Here is a 14278-nt window from a genome sequence, read left to right as displayed (position 1 = left end):
TGGATGGATGGATGGATGGATGGATGGATGGATGGATGGATGGATGGCGCCACCCAGGCGAAATGAAACTGTTTTGACCATTAAAGTGCATTTATGAAGGAAAAGTTAAACTGAGACACACCTTTGCTATAATGTTGAGCAAACAAATTGTTTTTAAGTGTTAATCTTGTTGAATTTCGAAGAGCTGCAACAGCAAGTCCTCCCGTGCGCACTTGCTCCACTCAACTGGTGCATGTGGAGGAACGCTGGAGAGCTAGCGGCTCCGGCCACGATGAATGGGTGGATGGATGGATGGCACCACGCCGCCCAGGCAAAATGAAGCTGTTTTGACCTTTAAATAAACATGACGAGTCAGCGGTGACGTATAATGAATGCTACTTATATGCCAAAGCGACTTATATGTTTTTTTCCTCTTCATGACGCTTTTTTTATTGAGGCGACTTATTCGCCAGAAAATGCAGTATATATTTCATCAAAAGTTGTTATATTAAACATTTCAAACGAAGTTACTACCTTGTAAACACAATTAGCATTTGAAAACCTATTTCTTTAGCAAATAATATTGTACTTTATCACTGCATTATAAGCATCTAGAACTAATATTATATCCTAAAGAAATAGGTTTACAAATGCTTTTAGTGCTTACAAGGTAGTAACTTAATATGAAATGTTTAATATAACAACTCTAGATGAAATATATAGGTGAACAGTTTTGGCTCTGTCACCCTTAATTAATGCATAATAAACAATTATTAATGATTTATAAAGTGTTTATAGAATAATTACTAACGTATCTATAAACTATTTATTAGCATCTATAAGGGGAGCCTTATTGTAAAGTGGTGCCGTATTTTACTTGTCATGATGACAGGGACTGCACGCCACTGGCTCAAATGCACTTGGAATACCATCAGAAACTTTTGATTGCTGCTAGAACAGATGACCTGACTGAACTTTGTTGGATCTTTTACCTGGATTATTGAGCATGAACTTTGATGTTTTGAACCACTTTGGCTATGGCTGCCTCAGAGGAGTCGACGGGGGACAGGGCGGGCCCCAGAAACCATCTTATCACCATAAAACTGGTTGGTCCACTAAGTGAGTATGCTGCTTGTGGGACACAGTTTGTTGTGACTCCTCGGACTGATGAAGTCCTTTGGATGAAGGACGAAACATCTCAACAACAAAAAAAAGAAACCGTCCAGATGACCTGACTGAACTTTGTTGGATGTTTTACCTGGATTATTGAGCATGAACTTTGATGCTGCTAGAACAGTTTGACTAACACTCGGATGAGTCCCGATGTAATTCATTGCACCACTGAATTGCTTATAAACGCAGTCAGCTGCTGCTGGACCTTTCTGGATTTGAGAAGTCGTCTGGTTAGCATCTTTTTTTATTATTTTTTTACAAGATTCACATGCCGCCAAGAACAACAGGAGCCAAGGTCAAGAACCATATCCATGGACAAGTGTTGCAGCCCAAGAAACCTCTGATTGTTGAAATGCTACTTTGCTATTGAAAACATTGGTTACGTACTGTAACCCCAGATTCTATGAGTATAGGCTTCGCCCTTTAAGGCTATCGCTAGTGGGTTTGCTGTGCGCAAAGGGGATAAGCCCACTAACGATAGCCTTAAAGGGGGAAGCCTATACAAAATAGAACGCAACATTCTGCAGCATTTCATTGATTCAAGGTTCTTTATTGTCATTCACATAGCATGTGATACATGAGGTGGAACAAAATTGTGTACACAGGGTTCCAGTTACATCCAACAATAGCAAAAATATAAAGTGTAAAAAGAAACAGTAAATAAAGATCTAAGATATAAACTAAGATATACGCTAAACAAATGCCCAACGGTACGCTAAAAGACCTAAGATATGCACTAGTCACTAATAGTGCAAAACAATACATCAAACATTTTCTAAACTATCAGGGAGCATTCTTGCAGCAACCTTGGTGCGCTCGGGGCATTTGTGTTTCAGTCTATGTATTCAAGCTACAATCTGTTTGATTCCTTGTGAGACTGGGGCTTTAGAATCAGAACTCTGTGGGATTCTGGTTTGATTAAACAGTCCGTGAGCTACACACCTGTACTCATCAACCTCACCCACAAAAACACCCAGTTCAGACCATTTTAAGGTTGTTTCTCATTAGTTATAAGGAGACACAAAGCTCCAGCTTCAGATGATTAACTCGACTGAACTCACTTTATTTGTGGACCCCCTTCAGCAGAGAGAATCTTATCTGGTGTCCCTTCACTGTCGAGATAAACAGTTCAGTCAGACAATTAAATTGTATCCACTGTGATTGAATCTGACAGCTGTTCGTTCTGGTTGGACTGTGTGCTGATAGCAGCTGCTCAAACAGGCAGGGCTGTTAATAAAAGCGTCTTAGATTGAGTAAACACTTCCATGGAAAATGTTTTCTGGGTTAAGAAATTTGAAAAATCAAAATTAAAGGCCCTAAACGAAACACTCCCTGAAGGACTACGGCACTTTCCATGAAAAGAGTTCTTATGGGAAGCTATCGAGTTGTAGCTATTTAGACAATTTTTTAAAAATGACATTTTGCGCAGTGTCGCGAATCCCTCAAACACGTGTTGGGGATGACTCACGGCTACTACCACACCAAATTTTAGCTCTACATCGAAAACACTGACTGAATTAAATCCACCTTCGTCTTCAGTTGACTGTGGCAATGATGATCAGTTGTAAATCTATATCCAATGATTGCTCTCTGAAAGTATCATTAGAATCCAGTCAGAGGCTCAAGAGATATTTTGCTGACAGAGCTGACTCCAATCAGTTAAATGACCAAAAATGAAGATTTTTCATCATCACCTTGGAGCATGAGGGAGACTGTGAATATCAAACCCTTTTTATAAACAGCTACAAAAATGACAGTTACAGACTTTTTTTTTTTTAGTTTGCTAACTAATTAGCTGTGGCGGCCATCTTGAACTGTAATAACTCAATGTGTGTATTAGTTGCAAATGTGCATTTCAGTTTTATTAAAAACCACCCAGTGATTCATGACATTTTACTAACACAGCTGCACTTTTCAGTGACGAGCAATAAAAAAAATTAAAAAAAAAACTTTTAGAGAAATAAAATCATCTGTGCTTGTTGAGAATGTGAATGATTGATGATGCATCTGTCAGAGCTGCTGTAGGTTGCATTAAAAGACACAAACAGCTGGTAATTGTTTTATTCACTCGTTTGCACAGATCCTCAGACACACAGGTCAAAACTAAATCTCAGCCTCTTGATCCAGTGTCTGCATCAGCGAGCAGAAACTGCTTCAAGTCAGACATTCATGAAAACGTTTCTTGTCAATAAATACACACTTCAAATCAGCTCCAGTCACATTTAGTAGATATTGCATGTTTCAGCATAGCTGCATTAACCATTTATTAGCTAATCTTGCGATGCTAAACCGATCCCATATTTAACAGTCACAGACTCCAATAAATAAATATTTCAATACATAAAAACACAATCTCCTCAATCAACGTCTCAGTTTAGACACCTGCACGTGAACAGGTGAGTTACATTCAACAAACTCGAAGTTTTAAAGCAGCTGGGGCTTCCTACTCTCCAACAACCTTTTAGGCTTTTAATTTTTTATTTACACACAAATAAAAAGTGCTTTAATTGATGTAAATTTTGACTTTAGGTCAATCTTCGGTGCTCTTCTAGGGTCACAGATTGTCCATCGTTATGACATTAAGTGCTCAGAGGGGAACAGACACATGCCTGCTTTTAGCAGAGAAAATAGTTTCTGTACCAAAACACTATTTAAATAAAAATATTAATTTAATAATAGGCACACGCTCAGAGAAAGCAGATGTTTTTTTTTTTACCAGTAACTCTTCCATCTGTGCAGCTGGTTCAGGATGTGCACGGAGTAAAGCTCTGTTTTATACATAAACTACGTCTGGACAAACAAATATGCAATTATCACGTTTCTGGAAACATCACATTCAAACTCCCTGGTTTCTCTTGGGAAAACAAGGAATATAATTATTAGAATACAGCCAAACAATTGTTGAGACACTTCACATTTCTAATCTCGCCGACCAAACCTCCCGTTTTTCCAAGTTTTTATTTTTGTTGAAACGTTTTTAAATTTCCTTGACTCATTTTGTAAACTATATCATGGTAAATCAGTAGTACTAGAACAAAAAATGTGTAGTTTTCACAATTTTAACAAAACGTATCCCAACAGAAGGCTTTTTGTAATAGAATAATGTCTAATAGTCGACAGGATTCTTCAGTAAGAGTTTGTCCTGGCCTGAATTAAAAAAAACAAATTTGAACCGTGAAAATAAACTTATAAAAAATAAAAGGAAAAGAACTACATCACAAGCAGTAATATTCAGAGTGAAACATATAGACTGCCTTGAATACAGCAATATCAGGGGTTCCCAACCCTGATCCTTGAGGAACACCATCCGCATGTTTTAGTAGTTTCTGTTCCGATACACCTGATTTGAATGAAAAGATGATTAACAGGCTTCTGCAGAACACGAGGAAGTAATTAGCTCACTGAATCAGGTGTGGCAGAGCAGGGAAATGACTAAAACATGCAGGATGGTGTTCCTCAAGGCCCAGGTTTGGGAACCCTACTAAACTCTTAAATTGCTTGGTAGTACACAACAAAACAAACGTCTAAAGCACTGATAAAAAGATCCTTCCATTCACTCACTGAAGAGCCCAGATTGATTTCATCTCCTGGAAGAACAAGCAGCTCCTCAGAGAGGATGATAAAAACTACAGTAACGTTTGGTTTTGGTTTGATAGCAGACAAATTGAGAAGATTTGCACATTTATAGTTTGCTACATTGTTTCCCTGTCCACTCTTCAGATACAGGATCCAAATGCATTATACTTGTAAATAAGGCAGGAAAATGTTCTTAACATACACACAAAAAGAAGAAACAACTCACACCCGTGGTATATAGAGATAAATTGCACATTTCCACATAATGATATATATAAATATATAAAAGTCGTAACTTTCCAGTGTCTGCACTGTTCCCAGTGACACAATCTTGAGGCTCAGACTGGACGGATGTTTCACATTAAATATTTAAGAAAATAAAAGTTACTTGTACAAGCTTTCACAAGCCTCTCAAATTCATCCCTCTTTTCTCATGAAAGATAACGCGTTTACAGATTTACATTTTTTTACAAGCAGACATAAAATATTAAAATAAGTACACCTCTTCTCTCATGAGAGTAAAAAGCAGTGCTTATTTATAAATAAGGGACTTCCTGACTCAGATTTGGGAATGGTTCAGTGATATCAGCTCTGAGTCTCATGCATGTTTAAAGTGCTGAGGTTGAGGGGGAGACCTCTGAGCTGTCACAGGCTGGAGGGCTGCGTCTGCTGCTGGATCTGCGCGTGGCGGCTAGGCTGAGCTGGCTCGCAGTCACCCTGCTCCACCTCCCGAGCGTACATGAGGACGAGTGCGACCGTTGCGAACGTGGCTGCGTTCACAGGAAAGGCTCGTAGCAGCGTGGAGGTGAGGCCTCGCGTGAACACCATATACCCCTCTCTCCTGACGCTCTGCCGCACGCAGTCTGCGATGCTGCTGTACTTGTTGACTCCGCCCACCCCGTCAGCCTGGAACCGCGATTTGATCACGTCCACAGGATAGGTGGAGAGCCACGAGGCGATGCCAGCCATGCCTCCGGCAAACAGCAGTTTGGGGATCATGTAGCGGTCGTCAGGCTCGCAGCCCAGGCTGCGCGTCAGCACGTCGTAGGCCAAGAAATACACTCCGAAGCCAGGAGTTTCACGGATCAGCGTAGTGACCATGCCTCTGTTCACACCCCGCACACCCTCCCGTTTGTAGATGCGCACCAAACAGTCCAGCGAGTTTTTATACAGCTTCCTAGCGGACTTCTTCTTCTCCCCAGTACCCTGCATTTGCATGCGGGTTTTGGCCAGCTCCATGGGGCAGCAGATGACACACTGGATGGAGCCTGCAGCTGCACCAGCAAGGAAATGGTTTGTGACGGAGTCTTGTCCGAGCAGGCGCATCGTGTTTCCTTGTACACCAAACACTATAGCATTGATGAATGTGAGGCCCATCATGGGCGAGCCAATGCCTTTATATAAACCAAATACCTGCGAGAAGGACAGACCAGGCATCACATAACATCAGAAGAGCTTTAAAAAAAAGCTTATTTTTTCATCAAGCCAGCAAATGCCTGCCTTTATTTTTGTATCTAGACACAGAAATTCAATAACCCAACTGAAACTGTCCATTTATTTAACTTGTTGACACCAATGAATAAAACTTATTTGTTTACATATTTGCATTGATTTTGCACCCATTATTTATAAAGTTGCCCAATGTGGAGCTTCTAGAATCTGCAAGTGAGCTGCTATAAATAATTACAAATGTGTTTAAAAATGTATATTCATGGTCATTTTTTTTTTTTTTTAGGGAAAAATTCTGCAGTTCAGACAGTAAAATATTATCCATCAACAAAATGTTGGCTAAAGGCAATAAAAACTTGCTGTTTTTTTCTGTAACTATAGGAACATTTAGTCAGCATGCTTTGTCAGGACCCACTGAAAAAAAACGTGAAAGAATCTGAGATTGTAAAAAATGTCTGTCCTTATAACATAAATATTGCTACTTAGTAATTACTGCAAGTTTAACAACAGCAAAAATCTATAGACATTAAATGTCAGTCATATAAGTTCTGAGTGAGTCAGACATTTATTGTGTGAATGTTTATGAAGCATTCACTCTGTGATCCATTTTTCTTTCGTAAATTTTTCTTGCATCGTTCTTGTTCCACAATTTTTGTGCTATTTCAACAAATCATAAATCAAAACGTTCAGCTCTTTCAGGACAATCCTGCTATGACTGTGGTATTGGTGCAACTTTAGCTTTTTGAAATGTTTAGCCTTTTCTGCCATTTTTGTTCCTCATAGAAAATGAATTGAGCTTATTTTAAATCCTTCACATCTTTAGATCCGTTTACAACCTTTTACTGCTCCTTTCACATTTTGTTCTGCTTCGGCTACATTCAGCTAATTTAAGCTGTTTTGTGCTCTTTTCAGATTCTTTCTAACTAAAACATTTTTGTGTTTCTCCTAACTTCTTTCTGCTAATTTCAGCTTGTTATCCTCCTTTCAGCTTATTTCTGCAAGTTTCAGCTTTTTTTTGGTGCTATTTCAGCTACTATTTATTTATTTATTTATTTACTTACTACTTAACAGATGGCTTTAAACATCTGTTAAGTTCCTGGCAAGAACCAATGCAGACATGTTCCTGTTTTTAGTTTTCTACACCGCCTTATAATCTAGCTGTTTTTTTCGCTACTTTTTCCTTTTCGACTGTTCTTTTGGTTGCCATTTTATTTTAATTGGTAAAAAAACAAACAAACAAACAAAAAAAAACAAACAAAAAAGCCAAAAAAGATCTTTATGCCTCTTTTGTGATGGTCTATTGTTGTTGTTGTTGTTGTTGTCCACTGTGGTCATCACTCTTTGTTAAATAAATCAGGTCTCTCTTGTAAATGAGTCCCTGAGGTTCAATGGGATTAACCTGTCTAAATAAAGGTTGAGTTAAATTTTTTTTTTAGCTGATTTTATGCTAATTTTAACCTTTTCAGCTAATTCCACTTTTGTTGCACTCATTTCAACATTTTTCAGCTTAATTCAGCAAAAATGTGCTCTCCCCACTTCCTTCAGGTAATTTCAGCTTCTTTCTGCAATTTTTAGCTACTTTTCAGATGTTTTTATGCTAATTTCAGCTTTTTCATGATATTTCCACTGTTTTATGCTAATTTCTGCTTCTTTCAGCCTAATTGGGCAAACGTGCTCTTTCTGCTTTCTTATGCTAATTTAAGCTTGTGCTACCTTTCAGCTAGCTTTTTAGTTGTTTTCAGATAAATTCAAGTTTTTATGGTAATTTCTGCTACTTTCAGCCTAATTAAATTATTTCTGCTAATTTCAGCTTGTTATGCTCCCTTCAGCTTACTTCTGCTGGTTTCAGTTATTTCAGCCACTATTTAGCTGTTTTATGCTAATTTTAGCCTTTTCAGATGATTACACATTTTTTCTACATATTTCAACTTTTGTGTTCATTCTGCTTTCTATTGCCCATTTCTACATTTCCTACTGTTTCAGCATGTTTTTTTTTTCTAATTTCAGCTGATTTTCATCAAGTTCTTCCACAATAAGCATTCACACTGCATTGTCGCAGGAAATGCAGTTTCTCTAGTTTCAATTAGACGTGTCCCTCAATTAATTTTAACATACAGTAATTTACAACATTAAAAACTTACTTCCAGTAACCCCTCCACTCTGACTTAACTGCTTTCCTATTCTTTCTATTAACGATCAATCTTTTTATCAATACTACTGCAGGGCTGGACTAGACAAGGACAAATAACACAAACTAGTACAATTTGTCTGTTGTTTAGTTCATGAAGGAAAAATAAATATATATTTTTAGTGAATTGAACTCACCGACTCCTGTCGTATGATGGACTGGAAACAGTGAAAGGTTCCACGATAGAGAGGCTTATCGACACTCTGAACCTGCAGCCTCACCTGGTAGAAAAGAATGTTTACATGTTTATGTCATGAATATATTTTTAAATAGTTCTCAAATTATCCACAATGCTCACAATCAGTTCTAGAAACATGATCAAAACATAAAACTGTGAACATTTAGGCACTATATAGTCTCTAATAAAGGCTAAGTAGTATTTGTTTTTTACTGTAACTTTACATAAATGTGTGCAGAGATAAAAGAAAACTCACAATAAACTGACTTTGGCACTGCTCACCTTCACTGTATCGAACGGATGTCCTACCAAGACTCCAGCGGCACCTGGGGACAATTACAAAAACAGCTATTTGATTTTTTTTTTAATGTAAAATGCAATATATTAAAAAGCGAATATGTTAAGGAAGTAAAAACAGTTTTATAAAGTGTATAGTACAAGGAAACCAGGTGAATTCAGTGGCAGCTTCAGACAAGCTGAATAGCATATTGTAACTTCACTGTCAGAGCTGCTGTTCACTTTTCTTATTATATTTATAACACAACAAATTTTAATAAACGTATTAGGGTACTTTTACTATAATAAATGTAGCTATACGTTTCTGGAGTTGGCTCTGCATTACTCAGAACCAACAATGGTGGGCTTCAACACCCTATAAAATCGTCCTATAACATTCCTTTGAATGTTATGCAACCTGGGCTTAAGCAACACATGCCTGTGTTGTAATTCCCATTTGTGCTTCATGCATTAGTCCATGTTGAAATAATTCAAGTGTGGCTTTTACATAGGACTAGAGAAAAAAAAAAAGGATTCTAATTAATTTCCATTTAAAAGCTGGTTCCTTCAGCAGCTACATGCAGCTGTAATCCCATCTGTCTGCCGAGTTGTTTCCCTGGGAGTATTGAGTGTGATGAGGAGCGGTGATTATAAAACCATGTTCCCACAGCTGACTATTCTTTACCCTTTCAGAAACTGTACAAAACGTGTTTATAATGCTGCATTATAAGCTAAATAATTTAAATGAAAGTCATCTTAATTTAGTTTTACAGCATCACTATAATTGCAATATGCTCTGAGATTAAGTCTTGGGAAAAATCACATCAAGTAATAATGTGGTACAACTGCACTATAAGTACCTAATATAATTCCAGGAAAAAGGCAACTCTGCTCTCTGTACTTTCCCTCAGAGTCGTAAAACACAATACCATATGGCACCAAGGTAAATCAGACGTTTTGCAATACAGTCACTACTATGACAGCTATGCTGAATACAACCACAAGTGTTCAAAATCATGGTTGTCATTTGCATCAGAGTTCAATTAAGTAGTTTTATTTGACCGATATATAATAAAGGTTTAGACTGCTTGTTGGTTAAAAAAAAAAAATAGAAAGCATTACATACTATATAACATCATAAATAAAAGATTGGGAAAAAGACTTGTAAATTACACTCCTTCGTGTCCCACAGTACACAAACACAGCAAGCTGATCCCACATAAGCACCTGTTTTGTCTCATGACCAGTTTGTAAAAAAAAAAAAAAAAAAAAAGGCCCATCAGAATTGTGTCTCTGTAATGTAATCTGTGAATAGAAGCTGGTATATTTAACAAGTTGAAGTACAAACCAGGGGAGAGCTGAGAAAACCCAAGCACAAGTTAAGGAAGGATGTCAAACATAGCTGGAGAACTCCTCAGTGTGCATACACCTGATATTCTTGTCTATATTTAAACACACGACCCCAGAAAAGCACCAAGCAGGAAGTAGATCAGTTTTAAATTCGGCAGTGTATAGGTTTCCTAAAAAGCACAGAGTCCATCACGTCAGGTACTGTAAATAAAGAAGGCATGGGATTGGTCTGGAAGGGGGTGTGCAGTGATTCACGCTGCCTGTGTACAACCCACCCCAGCTGAAACCACGGGTTGAACTTCTGTTTACTTTCAACTACAGAAACAAACAAGTAATCAGAAGCACACACGGGCTTCTTTTGATTAAATAGGCCTTATAACATACTGTAATAACACTGCAGATTCAGACTAATTCTACTAAGTTTAATTAACACTAAATGCTATTGCTTAATATGTATAGGATTGTATTTAAAGTTAATAGTTTAAAAACACAGCAGATTAGAAAACAAAGACAGCCGTTAAAATAGTTTACTGATAGCGTCTGACTTAATGGAAACTATCCTTATCCAGGATACCTAATAGCTGCTGATACAGTTTCCAGCTGCAACAACTCGCTTACCTCCGATGCATCCTGCAATAAAATCCATCACCGCACTTCAATGGCACCTTGCTGAGGGAGCTATTATCTAATGGGAATGGGGAAAGCAGCTAAAAGCTATTTGAAACGATTTTGTAGCCTTTTTTCTTTTAATCAAAAGCCGATGAATTCGCCGGTGACCTGACAGGAACTGTCCTCTCTCCGTTTAATCCAGCTAATGGACCAACGCTAGCTGTCAGTTAGCAACTTGTTAGCTGAGAAAACCGGCTAGCTAGTTTTTTAATTTTCCTCTAATCCGCAAATGTTAAAACGCGTTGTTTCTTTGGCCGCGTGTTTTCTGTTGAATCCCTTTTGTCAGCTATTTGTTCCAATGGAAGCCCTTTCTTAACCTACAAGCCCTTAATTAACCGCTGTGCTGCTTTCAGTCTATGCATAGTCTGCCGGGGAGCCGACGTCACCGGAAATGACTTCAAAAAGGGGTGGGTTTGACTGCAAAGTCTTCGGGTTCTGTCCAATCAGAGCGAAGAAACAACCTTGCTCGAGGCGTTATACTCGTCATTCATTGGATGTTATGGGGTGTAATGCGGAGATGGGTCCGCGCCATGTGCGATTTAAATAAAATGTTTGCGAATCTAGCCCCCACAAGGTGTTGTCAATAAAATAATTTGTTTAGCAAGCTTATAGACAACAGTTAATAATAATAATTGTATAAACGATAGTTTTAAGGTCAATTCGATCAGTACTTTAAAAAAACGATGGTACTCTTCACATTTCCGTGCATAAAACAACTCGTTTTTAGTTACCTGATTATGTAAACCAGAAAGTCTGGTCAGACCTTCCAGCACATGGTCTGAGTAGGCTCAAACCACCTCTCCTTTGCCACTTTCGTCAAACATACACAACACAAACTTAATCTTAACATTTTAACGCACTCACGCTCAGCACGTAACGAGTAACTTGGATGAAAATACGCCGGTTAAAGAGACGGTACGACATGTCGTAATTCCTTATCTGGCAACCCCAAAACGGCGCCGCAGTCGGCTATTTCCGTCACGATCCAACTGTCATGTAACAACAACACAGCGAAGGTAACGAGGAACAGCGTGTCCACGTCTAACATGCATCGGTTTGTCAAACAACGTACAAGATGCACACAATCGATTTCTTGTCTGGATCAGTTGCAGGTCAAGGTTAAATTACTTTTTTTGTGTGTGTTTGTCAGAGTCTGAATGCTGTAGCAGCTAAAAAGCTAGTGTGATCACAGTGTGGCACATCTGCGAATGCTAGATTATGTTTGTATTTCACTGCTGTGTGTTTTGATATGGTGTTTTGAACAGCTTCTCTACACGATCACTAAAATAGATTTCAATAAAGCAAAAGTACTAAAACTAAATGACATTTTGGATTACAATAAAAATGTTCCATAACAAAACATCTGCTCTCTACCTGTCGGCCACCGTAGCTCTCTACTCCCACAACGTTTCATAGTACTTGCCTGAACTTTACCTGGTGCAACAATATTAATTGTTAATTATTGTCCCACATAAGGAAAAACATTTTTCCTGAAAAGACTTTCAGTGCTTCTCAAAAATAGTTTCAAACATTTTTCTTGAGCCAAAAACCAAAATATTAAGTGGATTCTGCTTGATTATTTATAATTGAGGTGATATTCAGATTGTGTGGAAGAGGAAAGCTTTGGACAGACCTGCTTTTTGTTATAATAAATAAAATAAAAGTCCATGGCTGACCATCCCTCTCCTTGATGCTCTCTTTTCTCTGTAAACAGGGGCATGTGGAGTTGCTGTGGGTTACCCCCTGGACACTGTGAAGGTACAGTCTGAAAACTACAGGCCATGTTTGCACATGAGTGAAAGATTTTTATTTAATATTCCTGATCTTTTCAGGTCCGAATCCAAACACAGAGACATTTCACTGGAGTGTACCAGTGCGCAGTGGAGACATTGTCAAAAGAAGGGGTAAGTCTGATTAATACTCGGTCAGCACTTTACTCCACAATGGCTCCACAGTAACATTGTTAATATTTATTTAATTACGTTAGTGTTTTTAGATCAATTATCTTGCAAGGACACTTTTATAGTCATGGTTTTATGAAAACAAAACAGGAAAAAACAAATTTTAACTTCCTCACAGTCACCCGTTGTACTTTTGTTAATGAATCATCAAAATCATTAAATAGTAAAACAATTAGGCACAAGTTGTATTAAAGTGAAAAGTCTTACAATAATACAATATAATGTGCTGTATCATTTCTAGTTATCAATTAATGCAAAAACAGGACATAATTTTGATTAATATTAAAGTCAGCACGGTTTACAATAAAATAGCCTCAATCCTGGTTAATTAAAACGTCCTTTGTCACTTCTTGGATTTAACCATCCCAGCTTAATAAAGAAAAATAATCAGCTAGACTCTACTGTTTTTTAGAATGAAATTATTAATATCGGTGTGACGATGAGGATGATACTGATGATGTACGTTTCTGACAGGTATTCTCCAAATGATTATTTGAAGTTTTAAAGGTTAAAAGTTGTTCTTTAAGCTGTTCAGTTAATGGATGATTGGATGAGCTTTCTCACTCCAAAACTAAAAGGTGAAAAAGATCCAACATTTTAAATTGTTCAGATTAGAAGTGAATAAAAATAATCCAGTTGCCTTTGATAAAATGTGCAAGGATTACATGAGTCTGGATGGGTTATAAAACAGGGTTCACAGGGACTCTGCAGGGAAAACCTGAAAAATGACTCACATTATTCAGACAGGAAAAAAAACTCAGGTAATTTGAGATGAACACCAAAAATCAGAGAAATGTCAGGGAATTTGAACACTGATCTGCTGATTGATTAGAAGATAATCAAAGATTTTGACCTATGTATTAATGCTAGTATTCTAGTATCACTGAGTCCATGTTCTGCTTCTGCAGAGTACACAGTACATGTATCCTTTCTGATTAGCTATGTTAGCTTTTTAGTATCTTATGTTCTACAATTATTATTATTCGGATTGTTTGCTATTTACACGTACCATAGGCCACAGTAAATCCTTTGCTCGCCACCTAAGATGCTAAGTTCTGCGCATTTCATGTGACTGAAATGTCTCCTAGGACTTCAGGATTGATTCAAGGAATTTTGTTTTCATGAAATGCTGGAAACCCTGAATAATCAAGACCACAATGTTGTTCTGGTTAACAAATGAAACTATCCATCCATCTTTCTTATCCGCTTTTCTGTTCAGTGCCACTACTTCCTCAGACAAAAATTAATCAGAATGCTTGTTCTCCTTTTTTTCTTTATGCACTAAGAATCAGTTTTTTTGTTTTGTTTTTTTTATTAACTTAAACCTACTTAAATGTTAATTTAATTCAATTCAGTTTATTTATGTATCGCCAAGTCACAACAGAAGTCATGTCAGGGCACTGAACAGAAACATTCATATGTTTATTTATTTATTTATATATATATATATATATATATATATATATATATATATATAAA

At 37.4% G+C, this 14278-nt stretch overlaps 1 protein-coding gene and 1 long non-coding RNA gene across 2 annotated transcripts; one reads left to right on the top strand and one right to left on the bottom strand.

Moving 5' to 3' along the window:
- Positions 1–5292: 5292 nt before the first annotated feature.
- LOC119418498 (mitochondrial basic amino acids transporter-like) lies at positions 5293–10885 on the bottom strand. Its single transcript, XM_037685786.1, has 4 exons — positions 10788–10885; positions 8826–8869; positions 8503–8586; positions 5293–6141 (listed from the first exon to the last, which is right to left on the bottom strand). The coding sequence occupies exons 1-4, from the start codon at positions 10813–10815 to the stop codon at positions 5374–5376; spliced, it is 924 nt and encodes a 307-aa protein (XP_037541714.1). The 5' UTR covers positions 10816–10885; the 3' UTR covers positions 5293–5373.
- Positions 10886–11838: 953 nt separating this feature from the next.
- LOC119418499 lies at positions 11839–12735 on the top strand. Its single transcript, XR_005187201.1, has 3 exons — positions 11839–11950; positions 12553–12596; positions 12671–12735. It is a non-coding gene; the product is annotated as an uncharacterized LOC119418499 (long non-coding RNA).
- The last annotated feature ends 1543 nt before the right edge of the window (positions 12736–14278 follow it).

The sequence above is a fragment of the Nematolebias whitei genome, chromosome 12 (genome assembly GCF_014905685.2).
Source record: "Nematolebias whitei isolate Nwh7 chromosome 12, NemWhi1, whole genome shotgun sequence".
Classification (NCBI taxonomy): domain Eukaryota; kingdom Metazoa; phylum Chordata; class Actinopteri; order Cyprinodontiformes; family Rivulidae; genus Nematolebias; species Nematolebias whitei.
This window is presented reverse-complemented; position numbering and strand designations above follow the sequence as displayed.

What these genes read in the sequence shown, in the direction of transcription:
- LOC119418498 (XM_037685786.1), bottom strand. Translation starts at nt 10,815, where the DNA reads ATGGATTTTATTGCAGGATGCATCGGAG. An exon ending in TATTGCAGGATGCATCGGAG is followed by an intron (nt 8,870 to 10,787) that starts GTAAGCGAGTTG and finishes AATTGTCCCCAG; the next exon opens with GTGCCGCTGGAGTCTTGGTA. An exon ending in ATCCGTTCGATACAGTGAAG is followed by an intron (nt 8,587 to 8,825) that starts GTGAGCAGTGCC and finishes CTTTTCTACCAG; the next exon opens with GTGAGGCTGCAGGTTCAGAG.